This window comes from Solanum pennellii, chromosome 9 (genome assembly GCF_001406875.1).
Source record: "Solanum pennellii chromosome 9, SPENNV200".
Classification (NCBI taxonomy): domain Eukaryota; kingdom Viridiplantae; phylum Streptophyta; class Magnoliopsida; order Solanales; family Solanaceae; genus Solanum; species Solanum pennellii.
Window position 1 is genome coordinate 4,550,327 of NC_028645.1, and position 10,406 is coordinate 4,560,732.

A 10,406-nucleotide genomic window follows, 5' to 3' on the forward strand; every position below is an offset into this window, starting at 1 on the left:
ATATATATATATATATATATATACACATAATATTATTGTGTAAAAATAATAATCTAAAAAGCCCTAATTTTTAAAAAAATATATATATATATATATTTCTCATCATTGAGGCATGCCACATAGGCGGATTGAAGATTCTCATTTATATATATATATTGATATTGATTATTAAATTTTAAAAATAATTATCTCAAATTATTTATTATTTTAAAAGTTTAAAATATTTTTTTATTTTATATTAAATATGAGTAATTGTTTTTGAAGATTAAACGAATGAATGGAAGACTTGATTCTAATTGAACCAAATATTATCTTTTCATGTTCTGAGTAGAAAAATTATCGATTTAACTTTTTTTTTGAAATCTCAATATGAAAGATGATAACCTCTACAATTTTTAATATCATATCTTCCAAAATCATATTCATATATAATAAGTTGAACTTCTTCAATCTTTTCGTTCATTGGATTGAAAAGTTTAAATATTCTAATTCACTATTCGAGAGTTAATAGATATGATATGTCTCATTTGATTGAATATTACTTTAATAGAAGATTATATCTTCAAGCATAATAAGATTATCCAAATGAAGAGAAACACAATATATAATTTGAAACAGATAGTGATTAGGAAAAGAATTTCTTAACAAGTGAATTAGAACATCAATTTTCGTGTGTAATGATACCTTAAATTTATAATTACACTATTCCTTTAATATCATGAATTTTCAAAATTAGAGAAAAAGAATATTTTTTTTATTCTAATCCAACTTACATATTAATTTTTCGTTTTCTCTCCTTTCTCATTATGCAATGAAAATATACATTGTATTGCAAAACAAAGATTATAGTAAAACGGAGAGTATAATTGAGAAATTAAAATATTTCTAGATTAATCAAATAGTTGATCGACACAATTGATTAAGTTTGAAAATTATGTACATATACATTTGAAAAGTCATATATTCTCTAGAAGCCTGTATTCATTGTCACAAAAAGAATAATGCACCTTAAGTCCTTTTATTTTTAAAGCTTAATCACGACACTTATTAGTGTAAGACAGTTTTCTTTAACAAAAATAACTTATTCAGATTTCATCAGGTAAAAACACTAGGATCGTGTGATAGCTAGCTTCGAGATAAGTTAGGCATATATTATATTTAAAATATATGAGTATATGTTTAGGAGGTAAAAATTAATAAGGTATTTGATTACAATTTAGAAACTCATGTAACTAATACATTATAAAATATGAGAAAATTTATGTACTATTATTTTATGCACAATAAAAGAGAGCAACTTTATTACAATATCTTCGGCCATCTCACACGTCTTTAAACAGTGCGTATCACGGACAAATTATTTGATCAATAACCACTGCCTAAATCTCGCACAATTTTTTCACTTTTGATTCCGTAATTGTGTCGAATTCTCCAGAGCTATACTACTTTTGAAGAATCCAACACGCACACATTGACATCGAGTCTAGACGACATCAACCACGACAATTCTAGCTTCTGATGAGTGAGTCAACTATTTTCGGAGAATCAAACACGCGCACATTGACATTTTTTAATAGTTCGAGTAACATAGACCACCGCAATTCTAGCTTCTCATGATTGAGTAGAGTTGAAGCATCTACACGAGCTAAGTATATCTCCAAATCACATTAATCTATAGTGTGATACAAGTCCTCCACTTGAAGCAATGCATATATGCCTTGTGTTCTCAAAAGAAAGGTAAAAGAGATACCATTGTTGGTTATAATAAACTAAAAAAGCAAACAGTTAAACAGAATATTTAGTTTGTACTTATAAACTTGATCTAGCTCTTCCACTCCCCACTGACTCAGTTTACCTGAGCTTCAGCTTCTCAAAGTGTCAAAATGCAGATTTTAACTCATCTACTATGTATTGCACTCTGTCTATATCTCTTTCTTGTCAGCACAAGTAATTCCCTGACTCTTAATCCATGTCCTAGCTTGTTTGTATGCACAATATTTTCTTGACTTGTTTTACTTTTTTTCATGTGACTGCAGATGGGACACAACTTATCTTAGTTAACAACTGCAGAAGAAGCATATGGCCTGGAATTCTTGGGAATACAGGGAAGATGACTCCTAAAGATGGTGGCTTCCATATGAGAAGTGGTGACGAAGTAGTCTTCGATGTGCCTGAGAAGTGGTCAGGTAGGATATGGGCCAGGCAGAATTGTCACTTTAATAAGACTGGTCAAGGCTCATGTGATACTGGAGACTGTAATGGTCAGTTAAAATGCAGGGGGTTAGGAGGTAAGCCACCAGCTACTGTTGTGGAAATGACACTAGGCTCATCAACTTCGCCCCTGCATTTCTACGATGTGAGCTTAGTCGATGGCTTCAACGTGCCAGTTTCAATGAGACCTGTAGGTGGAGGAACAGGTTGTGGCGTGGCGGAGTGTGATGTTGACCTGAATATATGTTGCCCATCTGCACTAGAAGTGAAGGTTGATGGAAAAGTGGTAGGGTGTAAGAGTGCTTGCTTGGCTATACAATCAGCCAAGTACTGCTGCACAGGAAAGTTTGCAGATCCCAAAACTTGCAAACCTACTATTTTTGCTCATCTATTTAAAGCCATCTGTCCCAAGGCTTACAGTTATGCATTTGATGAGTCTTCTAGCCTAAACAGGTGTAGGGCTACAAGGTATGTCATTATCTTTTGCCCTCCAAAATAAAGAGTTCTGGGAATCTGTAATACAAGTTTCATGTACCTTAGGATTGGATGGAAACACATGTCCATCTAGAGGCAGTTTGTTGTCCTCAACTTATGTAACTCAAGTCTTAGCAGAAAATTAATGGAAGTCAATGAACAGCAATACTAGTAATAGTTGAGATTCTCATATTGTGATAAAATTCACCAAAATAAAAACAGATTCAACAGTCAATGTTGTATGTATACTATAACCAAAACAAATACAGAATTTCACTTAAGATTTTGGTTAAACAACAAAGGAAAAGAAGAAAAATTGGAAGTGTGACATGACAGAGAGGAAAGACTCAAAATTATCCAGAAAACACTTTGGCATTTAACACAGTGTTATTTGTAATATCACAAAGATATATTAAGCTGAATAACCTGGTATTGCCCAAAAATGTACATCATGCAGAGGTGTCTCTATTTTCTTCCCCAGACATGGCTCCACTAGAGCTATTCTGCACAGGAGGACCCTGTGTAGGTGGACCTAGGCCTAGCAATAAGGGAGCCTGTTTCTTTTCGTTACTTGGCTTAGTATCCTCGTTCCTATTTGCAGCCCAAGCTCTCAGAGGAGGTTCAAAATGCTTACTAGCAACATCAGGTGGTAATGCATCCTCTCCAGGGAGAACAACTAGACCTTTCTCTCTAAGTGAAGAAGGTTCATTGTAGCAAGTATTCCAGAGGGAATCTACAAGCTGCCTCTCTTCTTTAGCAGCACCAAGATCTCCAGGTGACATAGAGGAAATCCCCTTAATTCGCTCCTGGAGTATTTGCTTGAGTTTCTCATTTTCTTCAGTTGATGAGGAGCCAGCAACCTCTCCTGTCTTGTCTTGGGCAAGGTCAAGAAGTCCTCGTAGGGCACCCTCTCGGACTTCTCCATCATCACTAGAGGCTAGATGCATCATAACTCGAGGAAATCCTAACTCAGTCACTACATTGCAGTCTGAACGATTCTCATGTAGTAAGTAATGGATCAAATTAAGGGCTTTCCTGCAAAAGAACAGGACTATACCTATAAGAAAGGAATATAAAAGAGGAAGGTTTACGGGAAAGCAGCAGCTTCATCAATGGTTGATTCAGAAACATCTAGTGCATGATATAGAAAATAGTACCTTTGAAATCTCACACTCTCAGAACTCAAAGCATCTCTTAAACCTGCATAACCATTTGCAAGACGAAATGCAGCAATGGCAGGCTTGTTGTGCCTAATTAAAGCTGGAATAAAGGAAAAATAAAAAAACTAGTTGATCAGCGCTACTGGAAAACACAGATGACATGACACCAAAATTTAAAGGACACACTTAACTAATAAATCATAACGGGAAAAGTACTCACATGAAATTGCACCAAGAGCTTTAGTGCGGGCAGTAACATCAGAATCTGAGGTGAAATTTGACAGAAGGGGTTCTAGGCCATTAGCTTCCATTACCAGTTGTTGGCTCCTCGGGTTGTTCTGAACAATTGTACTTACGACTTCTGCCGCTTTGGCTCTAATGTTTGCATGGGAGTTCTTTAAGTAACCAAGAAGAGGCACCAATCCACCAATTGAGTTCAGATCTGCCGAATTAACAATAAAAGAAGTCGAGCATAAGGTTAAAACTTTTAATAATGGGAATACCACATAATTAAATATTGAAAGCTCAAACAGAAAATGACAACAAAGCAAGTAAAGAGAACGAAATCACCAAGGAATGAGGAGGGAAAGGACACAAAGAGCGGAAAGTCCAAGTGCTGATAGTAAGGAATACCTATGAGCCAGTAACACTAGCAAAGTATAGACCACTTCCCCCAGGTCTTTCTGGTCCTCTTCTCTTTTTCTAGTTTCCAGCAGTAACCCATGGAATACGGCCTACCAGGTTCAAGTGGCTCTTGATATCCGTTATAGCTTAGTCATAGGCATTCCAGTTTAACATTAATGCTGTAAAGGATGAGAGATTACATGTTTTTACTTTATTCCATACTCTTAGATCCTCTTAGAGGCCTTGTTCTGAAGTGTTCCATTCAATTCAAGGAAGCAACCAGTTACCAAGCTCTTAAAGAGGCAACAGAGTAAAAACATCTCAAACTGTAGGATATACCCATTCTCTTCATGCTCATGAAAGCCCCTTAACTGAGTCATACCAAAGTATACGAGAAACCTCTTTATTTATTTCTTTTCTACTTGGTATACCTTTCTTTCTTTACTTCTAGGTTGACTAGAAATCTCAAGGACCTCATAATGTAGAGCACAAATCACACTAACACCAAGAGTACATTCATACGAAATACATATTAAAAGAAAATTGACTGCTGACATAAATTATCAGAATTAAGCTTATGACGGAAAAATGCATGATGGAGGATCAGAGTGATGTATATTATGGAATACTTAATAGTGTCAGCTTGGTCTAATATGCTTCATTTTTTGTTTTTCAACAAGTAATTGTTATCTGAACACAACCAATTACAATCACTAGGAACCAGAGATAAACATCAGGAAATCAGGAGCAACATCAAAGAGGATTATGTGTGACTGAGGTTTTTATTTGTTTGGATATGTGATTATGGAGCACAAACATCTTCAATAGAGATTATCATGACGTTGTATGACTTTACTGAGCACTTATTCTCACATGGTTTTCCTAGAAATGAATGGATGTACGTCGTTGAATTTATCATAAGTAAAAGATGAGAGCAATATCATTACTGCAATTTTGAGACAGAACAAAAACTCTTCAGTCTAAGAAAAAACCATTGTAGAACTATGTTGCTCAGACTCTCCAAAAATGTCGTTGCACCCGTGTCGGATTCATCAAATATGCACTATTTTGGAGTATCCGACATGCATGCTGGTCAGTATCTACTCACAGAAATACAGGATGCTTGTCAGGTCACACTTCACAAAACAGGAAATAATTACAATTTTGGCTCCTAGATGAACACAATGATATGAACTACAGACTACCTTTGTCAAAGAACAGCAAAAAACTCATATAACCAATGAAACTACTCTTTGATCAGGACAATTTTGTTTTAATTGCCGAGAAATTCCGAGGGCCAGTGGTGCACGGGAACCAGCTCATAACTAGGCAATAATTTGTACGCGCCTCTACTCTCGTCCACTTAGATACAGTGATTTTGAATGTGGCGAAGTTCAAGCACATGACATGCAACATTGGAAACTTCAATTAGACCTACATGATATTATCAAGTGAATTGGCCTTGGGCACTCGACCCCAAAAGCTAGCTTAAGAGGTGAGGATTGAGCAAAAAATATATAAAAGACAAGGGGTCATTCTTTCAAACAATGTGAGATGTTAAGTCTCCTCTGAAAAGTGAAAACCCAGAGCAGACATCCAGAGCGTGAACAATTTAACATTGGGCCTAGTATTCAGTAAACTAAGAAAATACTGATGCAGCTCTAACTCCATATTAAGAAATGGAGACAAGAATTGGGCCTAAATCAACAACAAAAGCTAGCTCATGTGACAAGAATTCTCCAACACTATAAGGAGACAACAATCTATTCCCTCAACTAATGTGGGACACTCTTAACAGATATATCATCAGATAAAGCTTCCACAACTAGACCTCAATTCCAAATTAGCTGGTTAGCAAGAATTATGTAATACGCGTAACTACCAAATCATGATACACATACATTTCTGAATACCTAAATTACACCAAGAACTCACCATTAGCCATATCAATTGATTCGACATGTTCTTGTAGCTCATCCAGCATATCTGTGAAATCACAAGGCCAGCAAATAAGTCAAAACGAGCAAAATTCATAAAATACGATTACACATTATCCAGAAAAACTAAACAAGTACCTTCAATATCTTGGGAAGTTACCCCCTGTGATTCCAAAACCTGCTCTGGTGTTTGCATGACAAGTGTAATCTCCTTCATTCTCTTAATTACATCAACAGTTTGAGCTTGCATAGCCTCCATGAACCACCTCCTGTCCTCCTCACTGGCCCACAGTAACACAATCAACCAATAACTTCAATATAAGACCAACTTCCACAGAAAAGAACAAATAAAAATAAAATCATTCAAATTACTACACCAATTAATCAATCAACAACAATAAGCTACCAAGTGTAATTCCATAATTGGGGTTTGGGAAGGATAGTGATGTTGTTTCTGATAGACCCTCGACTCAAGTAAAATCATTACAACACAATTCGAAAAATGAAAACAACTGAAGTAAAGAAGTCGAGACAAAATGCTAAAAGACACCATGACAAAGCATACTAAAAAAGAACAATCCCTACACCAATCAATGAACAAATAAAAATGGAAACTTTTTTCAAATACTACCCCAATCAACCCAAAACCAATCTGCCTGCAAACCAATCTGCCTGCTACATAAATCCTCTTTTATCAATTCCACTCATGTTTCAACTATTTTTAGCTTGTCTTCAACCTACAACACCCCTCTTTTACACTACAGCCTTTCAAAACAAGAACAATGAACCCACCCTCTCCACTTAAACACAAGAGGCTTAGTGCGCACAGCACACAACTCAAACCTACAAACTATCTAAACTGCAATTACTATTCAATCAACAAAACCCATACCAAAAGTTTCAATCTTTTGCTATAAAACAAAGAAATTCATCGATTCGAATTTGGTTACCTCAAATTGCGAGGAGGAGGATTGGTACCGTCAGCATGAGATAGACTCCATTTCAATAAACCATCCCAATTAGGTCCCTCTTTCGCCATTTTTGATTTCTTAGATTTTTCGGTGTTTTGTTTCGGGAAGAAGAAGAATTTATTGAAGAGATTTTGTAGAAACTAGAAGGTACTGGAAGTTTGGAGAAGAAGGGATTTATTATCTTGGAGAAGGGTTTATTATTTGTTTATATTAAATTAAAATCGAGATGGGTATATAATTACTTCAAATTTAATTCACTCATAATTTCATAAAATGTAGAAATCATCCCACATTCAAATTTTGAGAACATTTTTTTTCCTCTTTTTATATATATACATATATAAAATATTTATAATATAATATAAGCATCTTGTGATAGATAAAATAAAACAATATTTTAATGAACATGTTACAAAATGAAACATTATGTTTTTTTTAATAATTTTAAGTGTATTATCTGCGTTCTACGTGTATATATATGTATGTGCTTAGACATTTAGATTATAGCTGAATCGAAGAAAAGTACATATTTGATGAACGTATAGAGAGCAAGATAAATATACAAATAGTGTAATTTTTGATAAGTTCAAACGTCAATAATATCTTTATTTGCCTTATCACTTTCAGATGAGAAGATAGAATGACGAAAATACTCCTATTTGTCAATTGAATGATCAACAACAGACATGTTGAAAATTTGCTAAAAACTGTCTCTTGTATTTTCGTCATTCTGTCTACTCATCTGAAAGTGATGAGGCAAATAAGGATATTATTATTGTTTTAACTTGTCAAAAATTGTATACTGTGTATTTATGTCTTGCTCTCGTTACGTTTATTATACACATACTTTTTTTCGATTCAGCTATAATCTTAAAGCGCCCTTTGCATTTCTTTTCTCTAGTTTTTGTTTCAGCTTTTACTGTAGCTTTTTTGCATGTATGTGCTTAGATATAAGTTTCAATTTTTGTTTATTTTTTATCATCTATCGATATATTATCATCTATTAAATTAAGGGCAACTTTCACATATAGCAAATAAAAAATTTATATTTGTATACTATAGCAAAGTTTGCATAATTGCGCTCCATAGCAAACATAGGAACTATATAATTCGCTATACATATACAGTTGAAGCAAATTGTATAAAACGAAGTGTATAAAACAAGAAAGAGAAAGACATTTAGGCAGAGAACTGTATAAAAACGAATTGTATTATTATAAGTGTATAGAATGATTATATACAATTTGAATTTGTATAAATTGAGAAAGAGAGAAAGACAAAAGAGACTTGACAAGGAATATACAATTGAATCGAATTGTATAAAACGAGAAAGAGAGAAATTAGATACAATTTGAAAAATATATAAAACGAGAAAGAGAGAAAGGCAAAAAAACTGGACAGGAGAGTATTTTTATTGTATGATTATAAGTGTATAGGACGAAAATATATGTACTTGCATGTGTATATACGATTTTCTCACGCTTTATACAAACAGAAACGCAATTTATACATTTCGCTTCTGTTTGTATAAGTGAGAAAGACGAGGGTGGCGAGCGAGATCTGGAAGAGGGGAGAGAGGGGAACAAAAATATATGTATTTATACAATTTTCTCTGCTTTATACAATTAGAAACAATTTTTATACACTTGTGTTTGTATAAAAAGTGAGGAAGCGAGCGAGAGATTGGAGGAGAGTGGCAAGCGAGATATTTAAGAGAGAGGCGCCTAGTAAATTTTTGCAAACGTTTGCTATGAAGCACAATTAAATTAAACCCTAACTACTCCATTTATTTTAGATTATTAGTTTGCTATTATATACAATTTTCTCTTAAATTAAACTTTGAAAGGCCTTCGGACTTAACGGCCCAATAGAATTTCGCAATCCAATAACAAACAAATCCACATTAAATTGGGCCTCATTCATAATATTCTCTAATTTTGCATATTTTAAAAAAAATAAATTTATTAAAAATAATGAAAAGTAATTTTTAAATTAAAAAATATTTTTTGAAAAATATTTTCCTCCCTTCAAACAGTTCCTAAGAATCTCCAGAGTAGTGTGTCCAGTTGCTATATTCTGTAGAAGCCTGTGGAAATATTAATTTATGTTTTATTTTACTTATCTTATATTAAAAATAGATTTCGTAATTCATCTGCAGAGCAAATTAAGAGAAATTTATTGTTCATTTCTTGTAATATTGCCCTTATAACTAAATAACTATATAAAGTATTATTTCCTCTATTTTAGAAAACACTTTAGTAAAAAAAAAAAAGAAATCCAAAATAAAGTCACTTTCAAATTTTAAACAAAATTAATATGGTATGTTTTTTCAATCATACCTTTGTATCAAAAAAGCTTTTTTCTTAATAATACATAATTTTCCTAATAGATAGAGATTATTTAGTAAACTATACTTTCTATAATTATTTTTCTTCATAAGTTCAAAATGTATAAAATTAATATTTATTTTGAGACGAAAAAATAATTGGTAGATTTAAGTTTACAAAATCTAATTAGAAACTCTTTTGATAAATATATCTTTTAAAAGAATTATGTCAAATCAATATGAGTCAAATAAAATAAAATGCTCGAAGATTCTATAATGACGTTTAAAATTTGTACTATTATACAAGCTGTTATGATAATCATATAACAGAAATGTATACAAACGTGCATGGTTTAATTTAGTCTTTTTGTCACCATATTTGTCACAAACTTTTTATTTGTTTCACTAGAAATGTCTACATCGTGTTACATGAGTTCGTTTCCCCATAAATATGATTTACGTCGTGGTATAGTAGTCGATATAGTTATTTTATTTTTAATTAGAGGTTTTGAAATTAAATCTATGAGGGATTCAAGTTTTGTATTTGGATAAAAATCATATTGTGAGCGTCATTTTTAAATGGGATCGTGAATGGTGTTTCACTCATAATAAGTGGTTTTGGATTCTAGTGTTTGAGGGATTCAAGTTTTGTGTATGAAAAAAAATCATATTAAGAATATCATCCTCGAATGATTCGCGCAAT

The 10,406-nt window shown here is 33.1% G+C and overlaps 2 protein-coding genes and 1 long non-coding RNA gene across 3 annotated transcripts; 1 reads left to right on the forward strand and 2 right to left on the reverse strand.

The window, feature by feature from the left end:
- Positions 1-1,267: 1,267 nt before the first annotated feature.
- On the forward strand, positions 1,268-2,841 carry LOC107031802 (thaumatin-like protein). The gene is made up of 2 exons (XM_015233277.2): positions 1,268-1,947; positions 2,037-2,841. Exons 1-2 carry the CDS (start codon positions 1,884-1,886, stop codon positions 2,708-2,710), a joined length of 738 nt encoding a protein of 245 aa, XP_015088763.1. The 5' UTR covers positions 1,268-1,883; the 3' UTR covers positions 2,711-2,841.
- A 10-nt stretch (positions 2,842-2,851) lies between these two features.
- LOC107031800 (hsp70-binding protein 1) lies at positions 2,852-7,626 on the reverse strand. The gene is made up of 6 exons (XM_015233276.1): positions 7,357-7,626; positions 6,545-6,687; positions 6,405-6,455; positions 4,066-4,287; positions 3,843-3,945; positions 2,852-3,720 (listed from the first exon to the last, which is right to left on the reverse strand). Exons 1-6 carry the CDS (start codon positions 7,443-7,445, stop codon positions 3,135-3,137), a joined length of 1,194 nt encoding a protein of 397 aa, XP_015088762.1. The 5' UTR covers positions 7,446-7,626; the 3' UTR covers positions 2,852-3,134.
- Positions 5,489-6,398, reverse strand: LOC114073987. The gene is made up of 2 exons (XR_003574484.1): positions 5,675-6,398; positions 5,489-5,569 (listed from the first exon to the last, which is right to left on the reverse strand). It is a non-coding gene; the product is annotated as an uncharacterized LOC114073987 (long non-coding RNA).
- Positions 7,627-10,406: the final 2,780 nt, after the last annotated feature.

What these genes read in the sequence shown, in the direction of transcription:
- LOC107031800 (XM_015233276.1), bottom strand. Translation starts at nt 7,445, where the DNA reads ATGGCGAAAGAGGGACCTAATTGGGATGGTTTATTGAAATGGAGTCTA. An exon ending in CCTCCTCCTCGCAATTTGAG is followed by an intron (nt 6,688 to 7,356) that starts GTAACCAAATTC and finishes ACTGTGGGCCAG; the next exon opens with TGAGGAGGACAGGAGGTGGT. An exon ending in AACTTCCCAAGATATTGAAG is followed by an intron (nt 6,456 to 6,544) that starts GTACTTGTTTAG and finishes GTGATTTCACAG; the next exon opens with ATATGCTGGATGAGCTACAA.
- LOC107031802 (XM_015233277.2), top strand. Translation starts at nt 1,884, where the DNA reads ATGCAGATTTTAACTCATCTACTATGTATTGCACTCTGTCTATATCTC. An exon ending in TCTCTTTCTTGTCAGCACAA is followed by an intron (nt 1,948 to 2,036) that starts GTAATTCCCTGA and finishes ATGTGACTGCAG; the next exon opens with ATGGGACACAACTTATCTTA.